The 27652-nt window shown below is 48.5% G+C and overlaps 10 protein-coding genes across 10 annotated transcripts; 3 read left to right on the plus strand and 7 right to left on the minus strand.

The window, feature by feature from the left end:
* Window positions 1–29: 29 nt before the first annotated feature.
* N7500_007786 (uncharacterized protein) lies at window positions 30–653 on the minus strand (the record flags this gene model as incomplete). The annotated part of the gene is made up of 1 exon (XM_056678930.1): window positions 30–653. The coding sequence occupies one exon, from the start codon at window positions 651–653 to the stop codon at window positions 30–32; it is 624 nt and encodes a 207-aa protein (XP_056529302.1).
* Window positions 654–2330: 1677 nt separating this feature from the next.
* On the plus strand, window positions 2331–5542 carry N7500_007787 (uncharacterized protein; the record flags this gene model as incomplete). Its single annotated transcript, XM_056678931.1, has 2 exons — window positions 2331–3342; window positions 4302–5542. 2 exons carry the CDS (start codon window positions 2331–2333, stop codon window positions 5540–5542), a joined length of 2253 nt encoding a protein of 750 aa, XP_056529303.1.
* Window positions 5543–5703: 161 nt separating this feature from the next.
* On the minus strand, window positions 5704–6484 carry N7500_007788 (uncharacterized protein; the record flags this gene model as incomplete). Its single annotated transcript, XM_056678932.1, has 2 exons — window positions 5704–5828; window positions 5896–6484. The coding sequence occupies 2 exons, from the start codon at window positions 6482–6484 to the stop codon at window positions 5704–5706; spliced, it is 714 nt and encodes a 237-aa protein (XP_056529304.1).
* Window positions 6485–6905: 421 nt separating this feature from the next.
* N7500_007789 (Zn(II)2Cys6 transcription factor) lies at window positions 6906–9128 on the minus strand (the record flags this gene model as incomplete). The annotated part of the gene is made up of 1 exon (XM_056678933.1): window positions 6906–9128. The coding sequence occupies one exon, from the start codon at window positions 9126–9128 to the stop codon at window positions 6906–6908; it is 2223 nt and encodes a 740-aa protein (XP_056529305.1).
* Window positions 9129–10588: 1460 nt separating this feature from the next.
* On the plus strand, window positions 10589–11601 carry N7500_007790 (uncharacterized protein; the record flags this gene model as incomplete). Its single annotated transcript, XM_056678934.1, has 2 exons — window positions 10589–10916; window positions 10979–11601. The coding sequence occupies 2 exons, from the start codon at window positions 10589–10591 to the stop codon at window positions 11599–11601; spliced, it is 951 nt and encodes a 316-aa protein (XP_056529306.1).
* Window positions 11602–11713: 112 nt separating this feature from the next.
* Window positions 11714–12391, minus strand: N7500_007791 (aspartate/glutamate racemase family protein; the record flags this gene model as incomplete). The annotated part of the gene is made up of 1 exon (XM_056678935.1): window positions 11714–12391. One exon carries the CDS (start codon window positions 12389–12391, stop codon window positions 11714–11716), a length of 678 nt encoding a protein of 225 aa, XP_056529307.1.
* Window positions 12392–12690: 299 nt separating this feature from the next.
* Window positions 12691–17160, minus strand: N7500_007792 (putative TMEM1 family protein; the record flags this gene model as incomplete). The annotated part of the gene is made up of 4 exons (XM_056678936.1): window positions 12691–13341; window positions 13396–14472; window positions 14522–17073; window positions 17127–17160. 4 exons carry the CDS (start codon window positions 17158–17160, stop codon window positions 12691–12693), a joined length of 4314 nt encoding a protein of 1437 aa, XP_056529308.1.
* Window positions 17161–17689: 529 nt separating this feature from the next.
* N7500_007793 (wax synthase family protein) lies at window positions 17690–19018 on the minus strand (the record flags this gene model as incomplete). The annotated part of the gene is made up of 2 exons (XM_056678937.1): window positions 17690–18200; window positions 18264–19018. 2 exons carry the CDS (start codon window positions 19016–19018, stop codon window positions 17690–17692), a joined length of 1266 nt encoding a protein of 421 aa, XP_056529309.1.
* A 554-nt stretch (window positions 19019–19572) lies between these two features.
* N7500_007794 (aspartate aminotransferase family protein) lies at window positions 19573–20924 on the plus strand (the record flags this gene model as incomplete). The annotated part of the gene is made up of 2 exons (XM_056678938.1): window positions 19573–19760; window positions 19814–20924. The coding sequence occupies 2 exons, from the start codon at window positions 19573–19575 to the stop codon at window positions 20922–20924; spliced, it is 1299 nt and encodes a 432-aa protein (XP_056529310.1).
* A 402-nt stretch (window positions 20925–21326) lies between these two features.
* On the minus strand, window positions 21327–25692 carry N7500_007795 (putative membrane-tethered transcription factor (SPT23); the record flags this gene model as incomplete). The annotated part of the gene is made up of 4 exons (XM_056678939.1): window positions 21327–21458; window positions 21528–22063; window positions 22099–24949; window positions 25003–25692. 4 exons carry the CDS (start codon window positions 25690–25692, stop codon window positions 21327–21329), a joined length of 4209 nt encoding a protein of 1402 aa, XP_056529311.1.
* Between the last annotated feature and the right edge of the window lie 1960 nt (window positions 25693–27652).

Below are 27652 nucleotides of genomic sequence, written 5' to 3' on the forward strand. Positions count from 1 at the left end.
TCTTAGTTAGACCAAATTGCTCCTGATCATCAAGCTCGAGCTAGATACTTCCAAAATTTCTTTCGGAAACTTCGAAGCGACTTTGCGGGAGCAATATCACTAGCTTTCCGAACCTTGGCCGCCATATCATAGGATGGGGGGCTTTGGCTAAGTTTGTCATTCATACAATCCACCTTAGAGGATTCAAGTTGCCACCCAGAAGAGTAAAAGTAGTCATCGTGATCCTGAGAGTTCTGGGCTAATTCTTTTCGTATCTGACGGTTGGAATCCTGCTTTAAAGAAGCACAAGCTCGGTTGAACTCACTGTCGGAGAGTCTTTCGATAGCGATATAGATTTCGGGATTTTCAATACGTTCTTTTAGAAGATTTGACAAATGTGTAACCATCTCCATTTCCTCTTTCAATAAGAGGAAAAACCTTTCGAGGTAGTCTATCATTGGCGGGACACCGTCTTCGTGCATAGGGTGACTGTCTGCTAAGTTCTCAAGCTCTGTCTCTAGCTTCGTACATTTCTCCATTGCTAACCGGCGAGCACGCTCATTCTCGATGACAGAGGTGAGTAAATCTGGGCCAGTCTCGCATAAGCGGTATTGTGGAGAAGGGTGATAGTCGGAGACTGGCTTCGATTCTTGGCTTCCAAGTAGTCCGGACATTTCAGAGATAATAAAACGATTCTTGTGTGGTATAATTTGGTGTACGATAGGAAGCAGAAATAGCCAACATAAATTAGGATGGCTGGAAATAGTAGAAAGATATACATGGCCATCATTGATACGTATTCTCCCTGCCGCCGCCTAATAAGGAATAAATTTCTATATTACTTGTCTCCCAAACCTTGGGACCAATCCGAGCCTCTTTCATCTTTGGAGGCTAAGGTTCAGAGCTTCTAAGGTTACATAGCCGTATAGCTTCAGATTTAGCCACGTCATGTAGTATAGTCTTTTTCCAAATCAATGACAAGGTTTTCGCTGCACAATTTCGCTCATTCCGACTTATGATAGCTTCCGACCCCTGGCTGAGATTCACTCAAACAGATTTGTAGAAATGCCTCAACTAAATTAACATTTTAAATAAAACCAGGTTCTACCAGAGAACGCTTCGAAGAAAATATCAATCCTCGTTAAAGGAAGACAGGAAGACAGGAAGACAGGAAGACAGGAAGACATTTAGATATACAACATTGTCGGACATGTAGGCTTCCTTGCTCATTATCTCTTCATATCATTCTCTAAGCATTCTATATTCAACCAGTCCCTGGAAAGAAAGTAGGATCGCTATACTTTGGCTGGAATGACTAACATCTATTACGACATTGTCAAACTCTACTATTTGGATTCTAATTGATAAAAAAAAAGATGAATACATTAGATGGATAATTATTAGCACTTTCGTCAAGGAAGTTGGTGTTACATAAGAGAAGTGAAGAAAAAAAAAGTCTGCCACCTTGTATCCTCTGGTATCCAACAGATGCTCGTTATGAGTGATCATATCTGGGCCACATTTGATGTATTCAGATCTTTGATATGCATTGGGCAAAATCTGTCAGTAAAAAGTTCTCTAAGAAAGGAGTAGCTTTACCTACAATACTGACTGCTACCGTGCAGAAACCATCGTCTTGCTACAGAAAGTCCTTTCAAGTTAAGTGGGTAAAATTGGAATCATACCACGGTACTCAAGGGGGAGTAGGTCTTCCCCTAATTACTTATCCAGAGCGAAAGTCTTAGGAAAAGATTAACTTAACAAAACACACAAATCTAGAGCTTACCGTCTATGTCAGCTAGAAAATGTGCTTTTTCAGAATCTATTAAACAGTCCACCACTTTTTCGCGGCTAAAATCAATACGGATTCGCTCTCGGATAGGTATTTGAAAGACCTTTAGAACCTAAGGGACAAATCACGTTAAATCTAATACTATTAGGTCTTAAAGCCCAGAGATACAGTCATTCGTCTCGAGTGGCTTTGTCAAGTTCTAGTGTGATTCCAGCTGCATAGGTGCCCAATCTAATCATGAGGCCCGCAAACCTCGTGTTTGCTGAATTTGATTGCCCTGCTATCTAGAATTCCGACAGTGACATGATGATCGCTGATCGTGGGGCGCAGCCTCAGACCCTTCAGCTCCACCTATGGAAATTTGATTGGTACATGGCCAGCTGTCCGTATCCACATTGGTGCCAACTCATCATCTGCGACAGCATTGAAGTACGTCGTATGTATGATGTATAGTAATTAAGGGGAGGGGAAGGGAGGAGCCCAGTAAGTCGGTGGATGACATGCAGGTCTTTCGCAGTTTCTTCCCTGTCATTCCGTTCAGTAGTTTCACACAACTATCATGTCAAACATTAGTCGAATTGTCAACTCGATCTTTCCTGCTTCCAACGAGAACAATTTGTCACTTGCAACAATCAATTTTGATTTTTCATTATTTCAAATTGAAGCGCCAAAAGAATTCAGGCCACTCGGATCTGCCATCGCGAAAGCTCGTCGTCAGGATGCCGAGGAAGGCAAGCCACACCAAACGGCCCGTAGGTTGGGAGCCCTCTTCGAGGACGTTCTTCCGTCGTTCCCCAGACTAGTCGAAGCCTTTGGTCAAAGGGTTTCGGAGATTGTGCAGGATCCAAAGATCAATCCTGCAGGGACTGCTGCTGATGGTTGCTTTCGTCCTTTTGTTGGGGCTGATGGGACAACTCTTTGGGCTGCCGCAACGTCCGGAATCCCCGCAATTGGTGTATACTTACTATCATGCCTGTTAGCTCAGGCCTGGGATCCCAAAGAGGCAACTGCACTATGGGTCGAGCTCGTGAAGCAACGACAGCAGGAGATTTTGTCCAAGCTCGCCAACAATCATATCGTTTCACAGTCATCCGTGTTCTGTGCAAAGCAGCACATCTCACGAGAGGATTTGGCTATTTGGGACAATAGTGCCCGCTCCTTTATACGGAGTGCGAATCAAGCGAAGCAAAGAGAGTCTGATCAACTTATGTTGATTGCTAAAAATCTTCCTTATCCAATCAGATCCTCGGGATCCACCTATGCCAGTGTAATGTTTGTCTGGAAAGAGGCTCTAGTTAATCTAGAGGCTCTGCTTTCCGGAACTCCTGTCGATGCGTCCAGTGGGCTACTTCTCCTGGCGTTTCGATCCTGGTATCTCTTTCCGGATCTGATTGTACTAGGAGATGGAGCCCCGAAGCATGTTAAGTTCCGTGATAGGTTGTTCCCGGCAGGGGGCAGATGCACGCTTGGCCAGGAGAGACAGATTGCCCACAACCTAGAGGGAAAGGGGATTCAATGGTCTTTGACATTTTCACATTTACGGTACTATGGTGACCCTGTGGTGGTCCAAAGTAATTCAAACTCATCGAGAGTTTCGTTTGAAGAGTTTTCAATCGCTGTGCTGGGTCATATCTTCAAAAAATGGGGCGTCGCCAAGCGTCGCCCCAATGATGCCGCACAATGGATGGTGGACTTATGGAACATGATCAGTAAATCAGCTCAAACAGCAGATACGAAGCCACGATTCTTATGGCTGAAAGTCCTAGCTAAGGCTGCACAAAAGATTCTTGATACCAATCCGCAGCACAAGGAAAAAAACATTTCGATCCTTCGTTTTGGAAGGCAACGGGGTGATTTGTTTTCAGTTGCCCCGGGAGAGGTTTTGCTGCCTTTCTTTGGATTGTGTAGTCCAATCAGACTGGTAGCGCTTTCTCAAAACAATGACATTGATTGTGGAATTGCTCTTTTAAGAGGAATGGCAAAGGACCTGGGACTCCGCGCGGAGGACACACTCATCTGCCATGTTCTTGAAGGCTTTGACCACAAGACTACTACGAGGGTCACTACTTTACAGGTGACAACAGCGATTCCTCACATGCGTCAGACAAAAAAAAGGAATGCCAACGGTGAGCCTTTGTGTGAACCCGTCCATGCAAGATGGCTTTTTTCCTGGTATAACATCACTGATGGGAAAAGTGACCGTAACGAGGCTAACAATTTCTCAGTGATGCCGAGAATAACCCAAAATTTGACTGGTTCAGATCGGAATGTATCAATCAGAGAAGTGAATCACGCTCTTTCATGCAGATTACGTCTGCTGATACCATTCTGAATGATACTGTCTTCACATGGCCCATCGTTCCAAAAATGTATTCGCCGGGGAGGAAAACTCCATCTTCTTCATGCGAGACATCTATTAATGAACCCTGCACGTGCTTTGAGTGGGAAACGGTACACAACCATCGTTCACAGTCTAGATTCGGAACTATCTTTGGAGATTGGAGACTTGCACTTTATGTGCGTGCAACAGACGATGACTTCAAGGGAAAAGTCCGCCGTGTGCGTGATATTTGTACGAAAATCCCACGGACGATACCACCCGGGAGTCCCCTGAAAGATTACCGTTTGAATCCAGAGATGCTGTCCGACTATCTCAGCTTTGTCACAAGGAGGGCGGACGACGATATCAATGAAATGAAGAAAGTATCCAGCGAGCGTGACAGATGGTTTGAGCAGAATACTCCGGGTATTTACTTGACAGGACAACCATCGCTGCCAATCGAGTTCTGTAAAACTCTGTTTACTCTTGAGCTTGCCTCAATTGTATATGACCACTTAGAAGATGCTACAATTTCTCTGGGAGCATCTTTAACCAAGCCTCTTTCTCGGAGTAAATGGGTGCCTAGACCAATTTGTGAGCAGTTACAGCTTGGCAAAGAACACACAAACTCGGTCGCTAAGATCCCGCCTATGCTAACAGTACCATTGAATCGCCAACAGGCCTTTTCATGCGTGGCCAGATTTGAGTCTGGGCATGTTGAGCTAGATCCAGAGGATCTAAATTCAGCTCTAGCTTTGTGTTCAGAGGATTCTTTGTATGTTGCTGCCGTCGTCCTGGTCGATCCATTTGAGCAGCCAGAAGCACACGAACTGCGGCGTATTGTTGGAAACATTGGCCATCCGGGAATCAGTGTGCTTATTGCACCAGAGGAGCCAAGAATGCGCCAGCCAAGCAACGAGCACACCGCGATCTCACATGTTTCCTACGACTTCCAACGCGAGAATAATTTCAGTGGGACATCCTTACATCTTTCCTTCACGGACTGGCGGCTCCCCCTGGAAGCCGGCGGTGATCGAACGATTGATCAAGGTGTTTTTGTCGTTGAAGCTGTTATCTCTGTCTTGGATAGGGGGAAGTGGGTTGCGGACCTAGACATACTTTGTATCGACTTCGAAATGCTATCTCGCATTATCAAGGAATGCGACCAACATGAACGCGAGGATCACGACCTAGACTATGACTATACTTCTATCGACAACTGGGATGAGCTGCTCGATACCCCTGAAGGTGTTGGAATCTTCCGGGCTCATGGCAATTGGGCTGCCCGGCTCGCAGCTGTTAGCATTCTATCGCAAAGAGGTCAGGGACATAGTATTGGATTGTTTGGGGCTGGCAACATTTGTTTCAAATGTTTGGAGGGGGCCACAGTAGACAATGTGGATTATTTAATGGCTAATGAATCGCCATTGCCGTCAGTCTGCATAGATTAGTGTCTGGTTTACTAAGGGGTCCGATGATACATCTAGTCAAAGCTATTTATCTGCGGACATTGGTTTCATAAAGAAGATAACTGACACATCAAACAAAGTGAACAACATTTATGGCATAAAAAACATCTTCATAAGATTTTAAAGCTATATTAATCACTTGTCTAAAGCTTATCGAAGACCTCGACGGCGGCCTTAGCGGTAGAAGTTGCACTAGCAGGGTTCTGACCAGTAACAAGACGACCATCAACAACATGGAAATCATCCCAAATACCAGCGGAGCGCTCATCTATCAAGAAAAAAAAAAAAAGTCAGCAAACATTCGAAGATTATCCAATACAGAGAGAAAAACTCACACTTAGCACCAAGACGAGCAGCTGTTTCCTCACAAAGCTCAACATTCCAACTCTTCAGAACACCAATAATACCCATGGTATTCTCAGCCTCGGTAGTAAACCCAGTAAGACGACGACCCTGAATAAGAGGCTTTCCAGTATCACGATCAAGCATATTGGCAAAGATAGCCGGACCATGACAAACAGAAGCAACAACACCACCACTAGCCCAAACCTGCTCAGCGACCTGCTGCAGCGAGGTCGCAGTCGGGTAATCAATCAAAGCCGCGTGACCAGCGGACGCATAGAAAACGCCGTACTGCGATGCGTCCAGGTCGGCGGCTTTGGGCATATTGTCCAGCTTTTTGCGGAAGTCGCTGTTGACGTCGTTCCAGACTGTCAGGTCGTCGCCGTTGAGAAAGTCAGGTGTCTGGGAGAGCCAGTCGGGGGTATAGGTGCCTGTTTCGGAGGCGAGGTCAACTTCGAAGCCGGCAGCTATGAGGACATTGTAGGGGTGTAGGGCTTCAGTGATGAAGAGGCCTGTTGTTTCTTTGTTCAAAGAGGCTTTGGCCGAGGTGATGGCGATGAGGGCTTTGCGAGGAGGAGTCATTTTGGCTAGATTCTGAGTTGGGATGAAAGTTGAATTGTTTGGATTGCTTTGGATTGATGCTGAGAATGATATTTATTGAACTGGCAGATACACTGGTATTTATATCCGTCGACTTTATCACATTGGGGTGTTGTATAGCCCGGTCCGTGCGCATGAACTCCGCAACTCCGCAACTCCACCCTCAGCACTCCGCGACTCCGTCCGTGATGGCTGCTTCAACGCTGAACAATTCGTGAAAAGCCAGTTAGTGTATGAGTTCATTGGACTTCAATAGAGCTCCACATTCTTGTACCTAGAGCTACGTGGCCACCCAATCTTGAGACTCCGCAACTCCGGACCTCGATGGTTTCAACCTTGGAACTTTCATTTTCATGATTTGTCTTTGAGAATTGATCTTCTTTCTAAGTATAGAGTCAAATTCTCAGATTTCGGATTGGAATTGAAACAAGTTGTCAGCTTCTGGCCAGAGTGCGTCCAGATTGTTCCAGAAATCCACATCAACGGCCATGTCAAACAAACTCAAATCTGGTTCAAGAACGTTTGTGTATGAGCTCCAATCTCTTATTGATGAGCTCGAGGAAGCATCTAACGAGAGACCTTGCGGTATAGTCATAGAATCATTCATGGGGATAGTCTGGACATCATTTGAAGGACCACCTTGGGACTGGTTATGCTTTGCCAGGAAATCAACCTTGGCGCATAGATCTCGCATAATTTTGGCCGCATTAGCCGCAACAGAGAACTTGGTACCGAAGTTATCAAACACATCGACTGCAAGGTTGATTGCATTTCTGGCTTCGGTTGCCAATGGTGCATCTGGATACACCATGACAAAGCCAATCAATGTCATAGCTGCATTCCATTGGCAGTGGAAGGCCTCATGCCACCCATCAAGAATAGAAGTTTCTTTAAGAACTTGTTGCGTAATCTTTGATAGCATGATACCATGGGAAGCACAGCGCATAGCAATCTCCTCCGCTCGAGACCCTGGCAACGGCTTGGAGGATAACGAGATCAGTGGCCTGTATAGATTGACGCTGAGATGGTGGTATAAATGTTCGAGAAGAACGCGCTGCTGCTGGAGCCAGAGTGGAGCGAACTGCTCGACTAACAGGGGTGTGCCATCCGTCGAAAGAGGACGGCCATTATTCTGACGCTTCAACTTTAGAGATTCTGGTACGGTGTTGCGCCATTCTTCAAGGATCTGTATATGTGGAAACAGAACCTCCGCGCTGGCTTCGAGGGCATGACGATCATCCCATATCGTCTGGCCACCCCGCAAATGAAGTTCCCGATCATAGAAGCTCGTGTAGGCAGCTCGCACTTTGATGTATAGCTCCGTCTGGTAGAGGTTATAGCTCAGCCAGGTGGAATTGTTGCCAATAGGTGCAAAGGCAGATCCCGACATTCGTGCAGCCTCCAAGCTGTCACTAGGTAGACAAGGCATGACATGAGAGTCACGTAGCAAGAAAGGACGACCGAGCTTCATTCCGACTTTGCTATCCATAAGATAGACCGCCCACCATAAGCGTCTCCGCATTTCGCGGTCTGGCTCAGGCATGCTCGACGAGGGGTCCAAATGGAGTCCCAAAGCGTAAGCGGTGCGGACAGCTTGGCCGATTGAATTGTCCAACATATTGTGAAAAGAGCCGCCGCAAAGATAGACTGCGCAGAGTAAATGGCATTGCAGTGTTGAAAGGTAGGGACTTTCGAGCTCGTATGTGAGCAGCGTCTGCGCACGCCAAAAGTGCCATCGACCAGCAACCAAAGCGTCCTTGCCTTCTACAAGGAAACCTTGGGTATCTGAGCGTAGAGCTGAAATACCATATTGCATACACATGGCAATCATGACATCGACGAGGGCTGAAGGTTTTCGTTCTTTCCCACCCGACACCCATAGAGACTGGTAATGCTTCTTGAACTGGGTTTCATCCAATATTGGGAACAATGAGGTGTGGTATGTGTGCCAGAAGAAGTTGATAAAATACTCTTCTTGTATCGGGCTTAGATAGACCCCGGCATTAGAAAGTTTCCCCGTTGAGACCAGCCTACGTGCTGGGTCTATGTCGGGGCCTTCTGGTCTGTCCAGCAATTTGTCGTCGCTTGCTGAGATAGGTAAAAGATTCTTAGGTGATTGTGTCTGCTGAAGATTAAGACTCAAATACACACTGAGGCGCTGGATGAAAGAGTATAGTGATGACGGGCCAAGCCAGGTGTCATTAGATGATCGCGCAGGGCGTAGGTGTATCCCGCCCCAGTATTTTTTCAAATCAGTCGGGTTAGAGCTTTGAGAGTTGCTCGATGAAAAGACACGAGGTGGCGATGAGGAAGATCTCGTTGGGGTGGGAAGATTATTGGTCTCGTGGGACCGCTGCTCCAGTTCCGCCTCTAGCTGCTGGACTCTCTGCTTCAGCCACTCAATCTCCTCGGAGGCTTGCGTGAGCGTAGATGCTTTGGGGACTCCACTGTTGCTGCATGTTTGGCCTATTTTTGTACAGTTTGAACAAGGGACTTGACTGTCGCATTTTCTGCGTCGGAGTCGGCATTCATCGCATGCCCTAGCCACCTGAACCCGCTTATGGCGCCGGGATGCCACTTGACGCCCCGGAATCCCAGGCACCGAAACACTCGGTTGGGTATTCATGGGCAATCACCTGATGACCCGGGAGACTGAGACAATCGTCGGCAAGATATACATCCTGAAAGGGAGCAGGCACTCGGGCACCTCTCTCCTGGGAAGTTTGCATGGTTTGCATTCGCTCTGGCCCCTCCTGGGTAAGCAGCAGTCGGAACAAACATGCGCTAAACCCAGTTGGACATATAGCACTAGTCCTAACTAGATCTATGAAAACGCGTATCTGGAATCACCATCATCTCCCACAACACCACACGCAACAGTGGTCTTTCCGGTATCTCCCTGCAATACACAGTATCGGATGATTTTTGAATGGGTCGGGCCAAAAAATTATATCAACATTTGTGAAATGAACTGACATTTCTCCCATTCCTATTGTATGGCCAACGATTGCTTGTAGGGCATCGGCTAGTTGCGCAATGTTGAATGTACCTGATATCTTTGGTATCAACAAGCCACTCACGGTGTTAATTGTCAAGTTCTATTTAAATCGCAGGTAGGAAGCAGTCCTTCTGCCTGATATTTGAATGGTCTTTTCAATGTCCACATACAGGTCATCGGAGGATTTGTATCGACTCTCCTAAAGAGAGCTCGGTTTATATCCCAAGATATGCTGCATGGACCGCAATGTAATCGATTATATTTGATCTGTGATAGTGATCTTGCGCAATTTCGCGCCATGCAGGTCCCCGTGGCTACCGTAGATATCCTACATCAGTCCGGTCTAGATATATATGTATGCACGTATTTCACCGATGTAGGATGTTGAGCATCACTTCAAGACTATTATGTCCGAGGCCGAGTGTAATTTCCCGCGAAACAGGAACCAATGCGTTTACTGTGGTTATCGATATATCGCTATGCCATTAATACGCAAATAGACAGCCTGGAGATCTCGGGGTATCCCCTCTCCTTGACGTGCGAGATATTGATATCTTCTATTTCTCTTACTTGGTACGGTGTTTTTTTTTTAAAGTGGTTTTCGCGCCTGCTCTTCTTATTGGGATGTAGTATACGCCCCTTTCCTTCATATAGACCGCTGCCCAAGGATATGACTAAGAGTAAAAAAAGTCGCCATCCTGGGACATTGGCACTTCAATTCGAACAAAAAAATCCTCTGACCCGGGATCGAACCAGGGACCTCAAGATGACAGGTTCAATGAAGAATCGGACAATTACAGTCTTGCGCTCTTCCAGCTGAGCTATCAGAGGAATTGATATAGGATTCAGAATGCATTAGAGTGTGATAAACTTGAGATTTATGCAAGTTCCACGACCATCGGCAAAGATCGGAGATGTTTTTATCGAATTTTCTTATCAGCATATCAGAATCTTGGAAGTGCATATTGACATGTGAAACCGGAGATTTTTTTTTGGAACTATTTTAGTCTGTTTGCCGTTGAGATTTTTATCAAACTACAGTTTACATATGGAATAAGTTGTCGAGCTCAACTCAAAATACATTGCTAATGGAGTACCCGGGACTTGCTATTTTCCCCATTCCGGCATCGATTCGGCGTCGACTGCCCCGCCTGTATTCTTCCCGAGCCGTGCCAAAGGCCGAGTCAAACGGCGATCAGCGCCGTGGACTGGCCTCCTTGTCCGAACCTCATCTCCTATGTCACAATCAATTCTCTACGTCAGTAGCAACCGAGCTCCAAAGGCCGTCTACGGCCAGCGATGACTTGGATTCGTTTGATTCTGGATCCGTGAGATCTGATAGCCCCCGAGAGGGCATGGGGTCCACGACGAAATACGAGTCCGACACCGGTCTACGGTGGAATCGAGTCGTACCTGGTGAGTTTTCTCGGGATTGATGTACAATCTATTCATTGCACGGGTTTTACTGACTTGTAAAGCGTTCAATCTTCTCCGCAATGCGGGATATGAAGCCCAGCAGTCACAACCTGATGGCCGTCTGGCTCGATCGCTCTACGTGAATGCTTTGGTCTATCTTCTCGATGCTTTACCATCCGACCTGACAGATGACGAAACGTCTATGCTTCAGCGCCATATCCCAGAGCCAGTCAAAGCTGGACTGACAACTTACTGCCCGCCCCCAGGGTATATGGATGGGATGAATCATAAGATGAACCCCCAGCCAAAATCATACCTGCATAAAATTCTCGCCTCGATGATTGTTCAAGTGTTCATTCTGTTGCGGTTTCTTCTGCCATATGCAAGAGTGCTAGTACACCAGCTATATGAGTATGAGCGGACACATCGCATTACTGAGCGCATTGTAGCTAGTACACTGGAGGCAGCTGACGGGTTGGGGAAAGGAAGTGTTAATATTGGGGCTGCTGTTTGCAAGTTCAATGAAGGGCGGTTTGGTGCTGCTCTCTCTAATCTGGCAGCTTGGTGGATGGAAAGTGTAGCTGGGGGGATATACGAGGGAGTTGGTGAGGGAATGGTGCAATGGGGTCTCTTAGGGAAGGAGGCCGATTTAGATGGACTTCCTTTACAGACAATGAATCCATAGATAGATCATAGACATGGCCTAGGCTAGATTATATTCTTAACGAGAGCAATAATTCACATAAAGAGTTTGAGTGACCAAAATCATAGATATTCAAGACATAACTCTGGATTCGTCAATCCTTCGCAAAATCGAGAGCCGCATGGGAGAGAAGACGTGTTGTATCGACAACCTCGATTCCGCAGTTTTGTTCTGTAAGAACAAGCGGCAACTCGGTACATCCAAGGATAATACCATCACATCGTGTAGCAAGTTCCTTAGCAATGCGCACTAACTCGCGCCTCGTATTTTCTAGGACAGTTCCATTGACCAACTCATGCAAAATTGCATCCATGATAATGACCTGGTCAGTGTCAGACGCATAGACCGCAGTCATGCCCCTGTCTTGCAATGGACCATCATAGAGACCGTTTTTGACAGTCCAGGTTGTGCCTAGAACTCCGACGGTCTTATAGCCTTGATTTTTGCAGTGATTTGTAGCGAAATCGAGGATACTAAGAACAGGGATGTCTGACTGCGCCACGACCTCGTCAAAAACGATGTGCGGAGTATTCGCACTGATGATGGCGAATTCCGCGCCAGCTTTGGCGGTGCGGTTGATGGAGTGAGCTATTAACTCTGCCAAGGACTGATTGTCGGCCGACCTGAGTGCATGTTGCAGTTCTTCGTAGACAAGTGTGTGGGTGACAATTTGAGGGTAAGCAATGCCCCGGCGCGCTGCTTCTCGTCCGATTTCTTGGTGGGCGATGACTCCGCCTTCAATGGTTGGGATGCAGATTCCAATATTCTTCATATTGAGATATTTCAGAAATGTAGAAAAATGTAAAAAGGGTGATAGGCAGGGTAATTAGAACCTGTAAGACTTTCAGTCATCTGTCTTCCGGCTTACATCCGAAACATTATAATCTGGTATCTGACCACAAGCCAGTAAGGCACTTTTGTACGTAAAACATGCAGAGGATTAGGAAAACTCAAGGGCTCACAAAAGAATTATGGATTCATGAATCGTAGATCTACATACAACTCTCTCAGCGAGCCTATACCGGACTCATTATACATATAATCACTTACACAAACCCCAGATCTATCAAATTAATAAACCTCCTCCGTCCGTCGCTCCGAATCAACGAGCCAAGATCCCCCACCGGGAGCATGATTACCGCCAGCGGCACTAAGACTAACGGTAGTCTTCTTCAGATCTGGGAGAACTAGGATTGTCTCGCCATGGTTACGGTAGTCAACCTCACAAGGAATCGAGCGACGAGACGGCGCCATGGAACCAGCGGGATCAGTCGTAGGCGGCGACGTTGGGAGTTGAGGTGCCGATGGCAAGAAGGTACGGATTTCAAGACCCGGAAGAAGGAGATGGCCTGGTTTCTGGGGGAGTAGGAGGACAGTGAAGCGGGTGGATTCGCCGTCGCGTGCGAGGAAGTTGCCCCGGCGACGACCACCGATCTGCCACTGTTCTGGATTGGCGTGAATCTCGTAGGAACATTCGAGGGGTTGGTCAGCGTTTTCGCGGGTCGATGGAGAACACCAGCGTCGTGTGTGGCGGAGACATAGCTCGGCGGTGATCATCTGGCCGACGGCGGCGTGGGTGGAGGGCCCGGAGTCAGTGGTGGGTTTTGGTTGGAGCTGGAGGTCGGCTGTGTGCACCACTTGGATTTCAGGGACGTCGACGGGGATGATGATGCGGCGGGTTATAATGGTAGGTTGAGCGGGGAGGGGGATGGTAGAGTTGTTCTGTTTCGCATGTGAGCAAAATAGCTGGCTGAAAACATTAGATTTCATTCTTACCTTGTGCCACTCCTTAAGCCATTGTCGCACATCTTCGCCTGGTAGTTTCAAAGCTCCGAGTAGATCGTCCCATCGCACAGTCCGATATGGCAGCATGTTTACCTCTCGAATGAGCCCAATCGCTTCCATGTCATTTGTGGATAGCTGTGCGCGGAAACTGTTGACAATGTGCGATGTGAGCAGTGCTGCGTATTGGCGGAATGGACTGGAGTCAATGGAAGCAGCGAACTGTTTTTCGACTGCATCGAGACACTCATCGTCGACACATGTGAAGTCAACACTCAACTGAAGGCTACGCGGCGTTGATGCGGCTGTGTTGCCTTCGTTATGGCGAATTTTATAGAGAAGAGATGCTGGCTGCTTGGGGAAGACATCAAGGGCGACGGGCCCTATGATACTGGACTGCACGTTGTAAACGTCTGAACTTGGTAGACTGCAGTTCATGATACGAAGCGGGATCAGCATGGCCGGGCTGATGGTGAAACGTGAGAATAATAATTCATCCTTGAAAATGTCTTGCACGTTGACCGATATAGGTAGAGTTGAAACAACACTGAATGATGCCGAGGAAGCGAATCGGCCTTGCTCGGTCTCATACCCAATCTCTGCTCGGGCTGAGAGGGTCGAAAACGCCTCTTCCACAGTGTATGGAATACGCAGTCGGACAAAAGACCGCGCCGGCAATTGCCCGAATTCGATAATGCCCGACTCGTGGTTAGCATCCACCTCGAGCTTGCCATCCACAACTTCTGTTTCTGCAAGGCGAAGTCGTAGGCCTGCAGTAGCTGGCCGGACACGAATCGTGCCAGTCGTGATATCATTTCGTCCGCTGTCAAGTTCAAGCTCCAGGGTCCGCATGGCCTGGAGGTTAATAAGATGTGGTGACACGATCTTCGCCGTGAAAGCTTCGGCCGGCGGGTAACAATAAATGTACGGTTGGTCGTCAATTTCCTCTGAGTCTTCCGATTCCCGGAAGCCAGCTGGAAGGGTGGAGTCTCGCCCGCCGTTGAAGTTAAAGACAAGGTTGCCGGCCCTCATCTCGAGACGGTCAATGAAGTACTTGCCTTGGAGTGTGGTCTGCATAAAGTTAGTTACTGATATCGAAATTAATTATACGGGTACTTACCGATGAGTCAATCAAAATCTGCGTTGATGATGATTTCACCACGAATTTGGCTGAGCTCTCAATCCAGTGCTCAGAATGTTGGGAGCTGTTAGCGTGGATCAGCCGGACCTTGAGATTCTCAATCTCGATATTTTGGCCCAAAAGGAATCGCAAAGACAATTTGATCTGAAATCCATCCCTGTTGTCATACAGACGAATGGTCGGGTCAACACGGAGGTCGGCAAAGAAGTCTGTCAGAGAAACAGGGGTATCCTTTTGGAGAGCACCAGACGCCTCGAACAGATCATGGACATGTTCTTCTAACATGTCCTGCTCAGTAGAAGGGATCGAGCCAGCCACGGACTTTTGCCTGACTGACAATTGCGCCTGCGCATATGTAGCAAATTTGGAAAGCAACCGTATCATCAACCGAACGTAGTCCTCGTTCCGTTTGAGCTCCTTTAAGCATCGCGCATGTAGTTCCAACATGCTTCCTTCCAGAACAATCCAGTACTTAGAGCCGTAGAAGGGAGCCATCCGATAGAAATAGGAAGCAGCAGATTCGTAGTCTTTCCGGCGATATCGTAGAATAGCGATTTCAGCCAGGGCCTGTTCGACAGAGTTGACACGATTAGCTGCCATATGATGGCGGATTAAACGGTCTGTGAGATCTTCGTAGAGAAACAGGTAGGCATCTTTTGACTTTAATGCGGCCTTGAGGCCAGAAAGCTTGATGCCTACAAGTGACGATTGCTTCTCTTTGGAAGCTATCTTTGACTCTTCAGTGTCATCGCCGTCCAACGAGACCTCCGTAAGACCACTGGCCCCAGAACGATGGCGCTCATCAAACAGAAGACCGAGATTGTTCCAGCTCTCAGCCCATCCCCGTCTGCGAGCAATCTCCTCGAGGGACCGTCGAGCCAGAAGTAGCAATTCGGCTCTCCCCGATGATAGCTGTTCAGAGCCAGTCTTCTGTGGGAGAACAGGCACGGGCTTAGGGTGTTCCATCGTTGACCGCCGCTGCATCAAACCCACACTATCAGAGATATCCTGAGTCACTGGCCGGCCAGGTCGTGCACCCCCTATGAGGGAACTAGAGCGGCGAGGCAGATCGACACGAGAATCTGTCATTGTGATAGCAGCGGCTTCGCTAGATTGTGCAACGGCATGAAGAGAGGATTCGGGGAGCATCAGAGTCGGAGTAAAGGTTTGACCCAGGATCTGGAAAGCCGCCGAAAATGCCCACGAGGAGACGATATTGTTGATAACATCCGCCTTACTATCATGAACTACCTCCGCTAAACCGCATTCGAGATCGTAGCGGAGGGTACGTGTAGCTAAGCTGATGAATTCCGTTGCTCTTCCACAAATCTCAGCTAGCAGAATGAGATTTTCAGGCTTCTTGCCTGATTTTGACGTATTAGCGTCTGCCTCGGATTCGCTCTTGGCCAGTGATGGAGCTCTCGCGGCTCGGAGTAGCAGAGTCAGTTGACGAGAGAAGATGTATGTGCGGAAATCGAAGATAGAGATATCGCTTGCCAGGATCATCTCCCTGTATGACATCTTGTTGGAATTAAATGGGAAATCCCTCGGCTGAAGCTCCGAGAATAGAGTCCCGTCATCGTCATTGCTGTCGCTGTCATCTGAAGTCCCAGTCTCCAATGCCCTTTTAGCCATCTCGGCCCAGTTTTTACTAGTGACCGAGAGTGCACCACTGTGTTGGTCACCACTTCCATCGAGCTGGTCTCGAATGGCCGCATCCAAGCCAACAGCTAGCTCATCGTATCCGGCCAGAGCATCTTCGAAGAGGCCCACATTCTCGAACCCTCTAGCAAGGCCTTCCTTGAGGATGAAGAACGTGCAGAAGTTCCAGCCAGGCAAACTGCGCTGAGAGTCTTTCTCCTTTATATCCTCCTCATATTGAGCCACGCGCAGATCAAACGAAGCGAGAATGCCGTTTTTCATTTTATCAATCAGATCCTCCAATTGCTCGCCCAATTCAAGGGACTTGGTCCCGGGCTTCGGAAGACGCAATTGGGCCACACGATCCACAGCAGACTTGGACGAACCATTGAAGTCAGCCTTTGCTTTTTCCAGCACCGTAGTTGAGCCACGGCCCCATTTTGAGGTAGGGGTGGCCGCCTTCTCCGCAGCGTCACCATCCGGTACCACATGTAAGATAAGCCATTCGAATGCATCGTGCTTTTCCTGACTAGTAGTTGCGGATTGTGAGCTTTGAGAAGACGCGTTGGCCTTGATCCATTCGCGAAGGTTCCGTCGGGCCGTCGCCTTGTAGGTCTCGTTGTCGTCGCATCGGAGGAGATAAACTTTCAGGTATGGTGTCTGCCGTAGACCAGGGATCTGATGCCTGCGATGGGTGACTGTGCCATGAACAGTATCGCTCGATGATTTGCGTTCGTTTGATTCTTGCGCAGGTGTGAACCCGATGCGGAGTGACTCGATGGACCGCACGGGGCGGGTTGGCGATTTCCAGTGGAGATTTCTCAGCGGAAGCTTTGCTTCAATCACGGGCTGAATGAGCGGAAATAAGCCCGAAGGATCTGTGTATTCGACTGTGTTGTATGGTCAGCGCAAGCTTGATTCGTCTAAATCATGGTAGTCGTACCCGTTACATTGCTCGAAGCCTGCGAAGGGTCCATGATTTCGCGGGCGCAATACGGGAAGTAGCCAATTGTCTTCAGGGCATCTCAAAATTCAGGGTGCATAGGGAGCTTGTATGCGCCTGGAGTTCAGGGGAAAAGTTGCGGGGTGAGGGAGACCATGCTGTCAACAGCCGCCACGCACGGCCTCACTTTCCATTTTAGTGCGTATCCCTCGCTGCTTTAAGGGTTGGATCTATAACGGGGCTTTTTTTTGTTTCGCGATTTTTTGGTATGTCAAAGTATTTAGGAAAATCAAATATCAGTTCATTATAATGGGCTACACAGTTGATGCTTTTTTTTTTCTTCGAAGCTTCCCATAGTCTACATATAGAAGTGAGGGAGAGAAATATCTGAATGACATCTCAGAAGAATATCTGAGAAGACTAGCTGGAAATAATACTCCAAAGACATCAGATAGTCGTATAAGCGGCCCACTACCTATTCTTGTTCAACATCTATCTCAACCCTATTTCTTCTGTGTAGGCACTGGCACAGCGGCTTGGCCCCGGATCTATACCCCATGACCTCATACTTCTACCTCAAACACCTTTGCTAGCACAGCACCACCGACCAGAACAAACGCTGACTCTAGAGGCAGTCCGATATGATCCGCCACAGAAAAAGGAACCAGGGCCTGATTTTTCGGCCTCACAACTTGTGGGTAGAAGAACCCAGTTGAAGTGACACCAAGCCATGCCATAGACCATGTTAGGCCGAGAACCCTTTGCCACAACGGCTTAGGGGTTGTCTTGATTGATCGATTAGGCTTCGAAAAGGATTTCCAAAGCGCTTTGATTCCATCTTCGATCATAAGACCTAGAGGAGCCGTGACGAAAAATAACATGGCGCCGGATTCCTGTGCTGGGATTCCCTGCACAATATCCAGGATGAGGTGCAGCACACCCGAGCAGAAGAAAACAACAAAAACATTCATATACCGCTGCATCAAGGATCTTGGCCTAAGACCCAATAGGTCTTGGGTGATGAAGGCACTGACAGAGGTCAGGGGATTTTGTAGCAATTGATGCCAGAATTTCCTACAGAATTCTTGTCAGTATAAAACTGTGTCTTTCCAAGTCATGTACGGTGAGCAAGCTTACCCCCAGAAGCCCCGTACTGTATCAGCGTCCAGTGCTCTTCCATACAACGGAGGGCAATTTGCAGGCGAGTCCAGTCCAAGTCCCACGAGGATTACCGAAAAGGCACGATGGTGAAAGTCGATGAGGATTCGGCTGACCACAAATCCAGCCATAAGGTTCGAGATAATTCGTTCAATCCATTGTTCGCATGATATGTCCCATTGAGGCACTGGCGGCAAAATCCCATTCTTCTCTTGCTCCAAGGCTTGTTGCAACGCAAGTGTAGCAAATACATCCAAAGCTAGATATTGCCAAACAATAATGGCGATTTGACGAATCAAGAAGCGACCCCGAGGAGGTATGTTCATATCACGCCGTTGATAATATTTTGGCTGTGGTGGGGCATTCTTTATTTGCCAGGAAGAGTTGATCCCTCGAGGGTCAGTAAAGAGCCGAGTCGCGGCATAAATTCGAGACACAAGGCTCTGACTGCCCCCAGAAGGCAAATCATTACTGTCCTTAGGGTCGATGAGTAGCAGATTTAGGCATTGGAAGATGATAGTCAGAAAAAGGCGAGCACATTCACACCACACGTATCCCGGGCCCAGCGCTGTGGCCACTGGTATAGCTCGAAATGCAATGAAGATAGAGCATGGAATTGACAGATACCGAAGAACAGATTGCTTTGTGGTTGCGATCAGGAGAGTTGCAGGTATCAGGCATTGGACAGCATAGAGAGATAGAATCTGCACAATGTTGGAAGAGATTGCTGACATGGCCCGCCTATCCTTGAACAGAAGGAAAAACCAGTGGCCCTTTTCAGGAGATGTTGCGAAATGTGACTTTCTTTTCTTTTTTTTCGAAGGGACGATCATTTCTTATTTTTCATACACATACTGCATGGGCCCCTTACGGTGAACCATAAATACGAGGGTGACAGAACATACTCATGCTTCTATATTATTCACAGTCAATTCAATCAAATATTTATGTGGTGCTCCATTCCATAACCTTTTTTTTTTTTTTCATTCTTGTTTTTACACTTTGTAGATCACTTGGATGGGATGTTCCGATCTAGATCTGCCTGATATTAGTGGAATGGTAAGGGACTAGTACTATATCCCTTTCTTAACTGTCACTACGGAGTAGTAAATGCCATAATGTGTATACTTCAGGCAAGTGGCTATGCCAAGTATCAATTGAAGAACGGACAATCTATTCCGTGGAGGGGCATCAGGCCCATTTCCCCGCTCATCTCGATCTGACCACTATATAAACTGATGTCCAGAACATCCAAGTACTTTACTATATATCATCTCTCCAATCAAAGATGGACTCAGCTCTTCACGATGCCGAGACTCGATTTATCGAGCTCCACCCAGAATCGCAACGCCTGCATAAGCTATCACTCGATAGCTTACCAGGAGGGAATACCCGGACTCTGCTGCACACAGCACCATTTCCAATCTTTATGCGCAAGGGCAAAGGATCAGAACTGTGGGACGAGGATGGGAACAAGTAAAGGAGTCAATCTGGACCTCGAGAACGTGTGGGTTAACACTATATTCCAGATACTATGATCTAGTCGGCGAATTGTCCGCTGGACTATATGGACATTCCAACCCAACGCTACAAAAGGTGTTGACAGAGACCGTGCAGAATGTCGGGTTGAGTCTTGGAGCAACGAATGTCTACGAGCAGCGATATGCTTCGTTGCTATGTGAACGATTCGGACTTGAACGAGTTCGTTTCACAAACTCCGGAACAGAAGCAAACATACACTGTCTTGCTGCAGCAAGGAAATTCACCGGCCGTCGTAAGATCATCGTCTTCCGCGGAGCCTATCATGGTAGTGTGCTGTCCTTTGGGTCTGGCGTCGCGGAAAACAATATCGACCAGGCGGACTGGGTACTACTACAATACAATGATTCTGAGGGTGTTCGGGAAGCTTTTTCCCAAAATAGTGATGTTGCCGCCGTCATTCTAGAGGGGATCCAAGGGTCTGGTGGGTTCATTTCCGCATCCCCGGAGTTTCTTCGAACAGTTCGCGAGGAGAGTGAGAGAAGAGGCGCCTTAATGATTCTGGATGAGGTGATGACATCCCGGTTGGCACTAGGGGGACTAAAAGAGATGCTTGAAATCAAGCCTGATCTTATCACTTTGGGCAAGTATCTGGGCGGAGGCCTCCCATTCGGTGCATTCGGTGGCCGAGGAGATATCATGGATGTTTTCAACCCTCTCACGCGCGGGGCTTTGGCCCACTCTGGCACATTCCAGAACAACACTTTGATGCTGCACTCCGGGTATGCGGGACTCTCTGAAGTGTACACGGCTGAAGTTGTTCAGTCGCTCAATGCTTTAGGCGATGGCTTGCGCCAGCGCTTGCAACAGGTCTTTGCGGAATCCAAGTTCTGCGTCACTGGCCAGGGTTCTCTTATGTGCGTACACATCACTGAGACAGGGCTTCGCGCGGAGCAGATCACCTGTCAAGATGATGTTGCTGCGGTTGAGGCGGTGGATCTCAAGCAGCTTTTCTGGTTAGAACTGGTGAATGCTGGGTTCTGGGTTCAGAAACGAGGGACTATCACCTTGAATATTGCCATGTCTACCACAGCTCTTGATGCATTCGTTGAAGCCGTCGAAGAATTCTGCAAAAAGCATAAATCCTTGATTGTAGTTTAGCGCATGTGTGATACCATTACAGTTGACTATAGAGAAACATATGAAGACTAAGATGTTCAAAAAATCCTCTATCAAGACGAGGTTAACAGAATGAGTAACACAATGCATGTGCAGCCATGTCGCAGGGATAAAACTGCATATCTTGGTGGCGGATCTTCGATGCTGCCGGCCCTTAACAGAGTCATAAGGTTCAAGTTGGAAATTTACATAGATGCAAGGACGGTTTTAGTCAACCATGTGGATTCTATGTAGATGGTCATGCCGCGTCATTATGAACACAAATAAGGAAAAGACAAAAACCCGATAGTTAGTCCGTCGTATAAGAGGAAAGGTTCGCTCGCTCAGGAAGAACGCCTTAGAAATATGTGAAGAAAGAAAAACAAAAGAAAGATAGAAAATGCCCTAAATGCCCAATTCCACAGCCGGCTGTGTATAGCGAGCTTTCACAAATTCAAAGCTGTCCGTGACGCCTTGCCAAATCCCGGGAACGTAGTTTCGACCCCAGGCACAAATAACGAGAATAAGAAGAGGAATCTATAGAAACAATGTTAGCCGTGTACTAGACACAAGACGAGAAGGTAGTGAACATGTTTGTTTACTTACCCAAATGAAGTATAGGTTTCGGTCGTTGCCTAGACCCTTCATTCGTCGAGCCTGTTGCTCTCGGAGGTGCTTTTGCTGCTCGCGTGAGATGACATTGCGCCCGATTGTGATATCTTTGATATCTTCCTTCTCAACTTGAATGCGGGACGTTGAAGCTGAAGCCGAAGCCGGAACGGCGGCGGCGGCAGCAGCAGCAGCGCTACTCTGTGCCTCGAAGTGTTGGTCGATAGCTGCCTCTGTTGCGGCACGGAGCAGACTGGACTTCTTCATGTCGGATTCATCGGTGGCCTCGGGGTGCGGGAACAACTCATCGTATGAAGGTGGTTGATTGGGATTGGGCGCAGATGTGCCCTTCAGGTAATCCCACCAACCATCCCCAGCCGCAGGTCGGTGAGGAACAAGGTTGGTTATGCGGCGCATCATTCCTTGTCCTTGGTAGTCTTGGAGGGCGGGCATCGTAGGTATCGCGGGCATTGCGGGCATCGGAGGCATCGGGGGAGGGCCGGGAGGTTGGGGAAGGCATTGGCCACGCTCTGCTGGAATTGATTGATTTGAAGAGCCAGCTGGTCACGCCACGCGACAAGAGGTGCTGGCGGGGCAAAGCCCTGAGCGTTTCCGGTTGCGATGGTTTGTTCGCTATTGTCCATGACTTGTGGACCGATATCTTGGTGCATACTAGACCGACGAGAGGAGGTAAATTGAAGAGGCTCCGACTCAGAATCATCGGTGGTTTCCTCTTCATCATCCACATCCTCCGAGTCGTTGAGATCATGACCAAGAGATCCAGAGGCGGAAGACACCTCCCACATCGAGCTAAGCGAGGCCGAGCTGCTTTGTCGGCGTCGGGATGTGAGGGATCCCACACTGCGGGACCGGTAGTGGCGAGATGGAAGCAATGCGGCTTGATGGGCGGGAAGCGTTGTTGCTAGGTCTGCGGCAGTGAAGCCTCGTACACTACGAGTGTTAGGATTGGCGCCCGTCAGACGCAAGCGGTGGACAATGTGGGCATGACCATGAAGTGCGGCTAGATGCATCGGCGCATTGCCCGTGTTGTCTTGCACATCGGGGTTTGCACCCCGAGCCAAAAGACCCGCGACAAATCTTGTCAGTCCCAACGACGCCGCAAAGTGGAGAAGACTCTGGCCGGTGGGGCTGCGCGAGTTATACCGTGCTGAGCGAGGACTATTGTCCAAGTCGATGAATTCCAGGTAGGTGAGCATCTTCGAGTCGAGATCGCCGAGTTTGCCCTGGTTCTCAAGACCCGGTACTTGGCGTTGCTGACCCCCGGAGGAGTTACCGTTACTTTGCATGTCTGCTTGCATGTTGAAGAACGCGTTTGGATCGCTTCCCATGATCTGTTGCGCTGTGTGGAATGCATCCGCTTGGCTGCCCAATTTCTGACCAAGAATGTTCAGTGCCAAGCGATACATTTGAAGCTCACGGTCATCCACATAGCGGAAGAACAGCTGCTGTTTGGGCATGATTGGCTGAGGCTGCTGGACTTGACCGAACGTCGGATGCTCATGTTTGAATACCACAGACACCAATCCCGGCTGGAGAGCAGGAGGGGTCAGGCAGTTGAGGCACTTGTCACCCCAGAATGTGGTTGTAGTGGCCAAGGTATCACCGAAAACAACCTCCATACCAGGATAAAACCCGCTGCCTAACAACGTAACCTCAGTGCCTCCTGTGATGGAGCCCTCGGCAGGTACCAACTTGTGAATCACTGATGGCAATCGATTGGGGGCACTGTTGAGGGGAGGCCAAACCTGACTTGATGAATTAGCACCAAGTCCCATGGGAATACTTGGATCATGGAAGCCATTGCGATTCGAGCCACCTGGTGTCCCCGGACGACTGGGATGGGTAGAGTTGGGTGTGGATGCCAGTGCTCCCCCGGCCAGGGTGTCTAAACTTTGTCGCTGGGCAGGAGTCGGGTTGAAGAATGGATTGTTATCGTTGTTCTGGTTGGGCGTGGGCGGGCCATTCCCATATTGAGACATGGAGGACGGGTTTACGAATGGGCGTTCAGTTGGTGAAGCGAATCCACGAGCAGCCGCAAGTTGCGCAGCATTGTTCATAGCTGCTGCGGATGACTGAGGTGTCTCGAGTCTTGTCATAGTCAGTTCGGATGGAAGCCTTCCAGAGCTGCTGTGTTTGCGCCGTTTGCTCTGTGGCCCTTGGAAATCGGATGGAGATGCTCCTCGAGAGAGGCTTCTGGACGTCTGAGACACATTTCCTCCACTTGTTGAGCCTGGACCCGCAAATGAACTCGGTGTAAGCTGATATTGAGAATTGAACCTTTGTTGAAGACCCTGCAGATCAGTCGGCGACTGAGGTGCACCGAAAGAATTTTGCCCATTCTCGGGGTTTTGGCCCGAGGGAAACACTCCAACTCCCGGTACTTGTGTCCCATCTGCGAGGGATGGCGAAGGGCCAGTCGGCGCGGGCGCGGATGGAGCCTGCGTTTTGTGGTCGTCGGTTATCATAATCGAATTTGTGATTGCCTGCGCTACCACGTTGTCCAAGTGGTCCTTCACAGTGAATATAACTTGGAACCCGAGCTTCTCATTTTGATGCCGACAATAGCATGCAATGCGCATCGGCAGTTCCACTTGCATTGATCCCGGTGGGGCCGATAATCTATCACCATAACCACCGCTAGCGTTCTTTGATGGTTCGGTCCATTCCTTGATCTCGCTGGTGTTGAATACGATGACACGCTTCTCTTCATCCTTTTGAAATAATTCGTCTTCCTCGGGCTTCCTTTGTTTCTTCCGTGACGCACGTTTCCGTTCTCGCTGTATACATCCGCTGCAGATTTTCACATCACCCCCGTCCAGCGGGCGTTCGTCATCCGAAGTTGCTTGATAGTGGTCACCCCTTGTTCGTGCAAATGCCCGCTTGATCTTTTCTCTGTCTTGCATGGCGCTCGTGCATACCAGACTTGTGTACAATTGGAGGGTATCACGGGAAGGTTCGGTGGCAGGAGGAGCAAGAAATTTGAGTTTCGAAATGGTGTGCGAGGGAAGACGGAGTTTCTTAACACCGGTGGGTAGCGGGGAGAGGGTTAAGCGGATCGGAATTTGAGTCTCAACGCGGGATTTTAGGGAGGTCGGATGCACAGTGAGGACAGGCTGTAGAGAGTGCGCATTCACTTGAGGCTGCGCTGGAGAAGAAGCGAAGTTGACAGGAAATTGGTATGATGCAGGCGACCCGAAGTTCATGGCGGGTGATAGCGAGGTGTGGAGTGGTGATTGGCGATTCATGTTGATACCTCCGAAACTTTCTTCCAAAAGGGACGAAGGAGAATGTCCGCCCCATTGCGGGGCTACTCTATCCATATCTTGGGGCATTGAGTTCGAGTATGGCGATTGGCCGTTGAGTCCAAAAGCGAAGAATGGAGACCCGGGAGCATTGACCTATGCTTTATTAGCATTGCGCGGAAAAGAAGGGCGCTGTTCGAGATACTCACAGAAGGCACACCATCGACTGACGCCAGCGCAGCGTGATTGCTCGAAGGACTCCAGAGCTGGGATTTCGAGCGCTTCTGGGGTCTGGGAAGTGACCCATTGTCTGGTTTCAATGGACTAGGGCTACTCGCTGCACTTTCAAAATCAAAAGCTGCGTCCATCGCTTTGTTGCTAACCTCCAGATCCGGATCCAAGGAGAAACCACCATCCATAGGAAAAGAAGGGTCAATATTGAATGGTGATTCCTCCTTGACTGACGATAATTCGGGGCGCATCCAGTCCTCGGCCTGGTAACTAGTAGAAGCCAAGGGATTATCACTATGCGCTGCTGAGTTTGTCGAGGCGACCGACGTTTGTCGCAGGTGATTCCGTGGTGATTCGGAGGAAGAACTGCGACCCGAATCATCTGGCGACTCGGCTGGTGAATCGGCGGTAAGAGTCGGCACCTGCCTCAGGGGGTTTTGGTCTTGGTATGGCTTTGAAGGCTCTGATACGCCATTCGGACGGGAAGTTGTGGCTCGAGCGAACAGGTCGTCAAAATCTCCCCCAGCATTTTCGGTTGACATCTCGAGTTTTGTGGGGTCCAAAAAGTCCATGTTGGCGTTACGGAAGGTGGACTCCATGTCGTCGTCCATAATGACAGGATCCAGGGCGGAAAATGAGGGCGAGAAAGGTGCCTGTGTTGATCCCATGCTTCGTTCCTTGTAAATCGTAGGTGATTTCAACTGTCAACCGCCACCTTCACAACAATTGAATATGTTGAGTCACGCGTTGGCAGGGACACGACGTGATAGGGATCCAGAAAGTATGACAATCAAGTCTCGCGTTGTAAACCAGGGCCAGTCTCCGATACCATGGCCCTGCGAAAGGTGAGATTGAAGGGGAAAGTCACTGCCTGTCGGGTATTCTGGAAAGGGGAGCGGGAAAAGTGTGACCGATTTAGGACGGCAGAACCTCAACAAATTGCAAATCAACTTCACTTTTAGACTGTAACGCTGAAGTATACAAGTGTTGATGCCAGATATAGTCAAAGTTGATTTGGAAATCACCTATTATGATTTTGATCTCTTTTCTTCTTTCTCTTCAAATATGTTCAAGTAGTAAAGGTGTCAATGTATAACTTTTGTTCAAAATAGACACCTCAGGCTGCAGAAGGCGGTGACCAATACCGTACACACCATACTCTCACACCTTCCCGTATCTTCCATCAATTTGATTTGCTGTTGATCCTGCTTCTCCCGTCTGACAAGACTATCATTTTTGAGGTTTGTTCTACAGAGTCATAATTCGAGTCTTGGACGTCTTTGTCCGACCACACAATCCACTTTGGCTTGACGACGGCTTTCTTCCCTCATAGTAGGGAGCGGATTGATCATCGGGACCGACTACCTGGAATGACAAATAAGTACTCTGGATGTTGTACATACATAACAAGGATAACACAGAAGCTTGTGCCAAGCGCACACAGACGCTTCGGGTCATTACGCCTCGCAAAAGCAGAGATTGTGACACCCTGGCCAGCGGCTGTGTCCATGCCTCGCTATCTTGGAGTAACGCTCCTTGATGGCGTGCAGCCCTAGCTATCAGTTGTAGATGTCCTGCTTACTGTTATGTCGTATCAACACTCCAATGCAAGTGGCATTAAGATGCACCTGCAAGCTATGATCGTCGGACTCGCCATGACATGGGACCTCGAGCAATGCTGTATCGCGAACTTCACCTCACATGGTGTACAATATATATATATCAGAGCTTTCGTAGACAGTGTATGGTCTGTTCTCTTCGGGTGTACTCTTTACACCGTGGGATGGATTTGGCTATCCACATGAATTTAATCAAAGATAGCCTAGGGCGAATGATAGCCCTGATGGTCCTGCATCTACGGAGTCAACAGATCTAGTTGCTGGGCAATCGCACGGCTAAGATTGGCTGGATCCAATCGAAACTTCCGAACCGTCAGGCTGGTACTTGAATTAATTGACAAAAAAGCTCCAATGAGGCTAATCGGTCAAACACTCTGACATTGAAAATAATGATGCGATGGTGTCAGAAGGGTCTCAACGTGATCTGCTGCTTGGTCAAGTTTCAAATTTTGCCTGCAATATTAGCGCCGTTGCAATTTAGGCAATTTAGAGTGTACATAATTTACGGAGACCTGACAGCGCTGAATTTAGACCGCTCGAGACTTCAGCCCTGGATGATCTCTGGAGCTATCATGCAGTCGGATATGATGTCGGTGGAGTGTGTTTCAGAAGTCTCTCTAAGCGCAGAGGTTTTACTTGGGGACAAACGGTTCAAATGAAGCCAGTTGGATTCAAAAAAGATAGTCGTTGAAGTTGAGGTTCTTTTTTTTCCAGTGATCTACAGCATACTCCGTACTCCGTCCTCTGTTTCAATCCAGCATTTGGAACACCTCTATGGAGTCGACTGGAGACCGGTCAGAATGGCACAGTGGGGTAAACTTGAATCTTCCAACCCCTTAAGCATCGGATTTCAACGAGAATTCCCCGAGGGCAAACCCTTTTCGAGAACGGAGTTGTCAATTTAAGGGGTCGATGAAACCTGAGCTGTCACAGACAACCGCCGAGGATCGACAGCCACCAACTAACGCTATGCCACACAGTCAAACGCCCCTCCTAGATGCTCCTTCGT

Source organism: Penicillium coprophilum, assembly GCF_028826855.1.
Source record: "Penicillium coprophilum strain IBT 35676 chromosome Unknown utg000005l_segment0_segment0, whole genome shotgun sequence".
Lineage (NCBI taxonomy): Eukaryota > Fungi > Ascomycota > Eurotiomycetes > Eurotiales > Aspergillaceae > Penicillium > Penicillium coprophilum.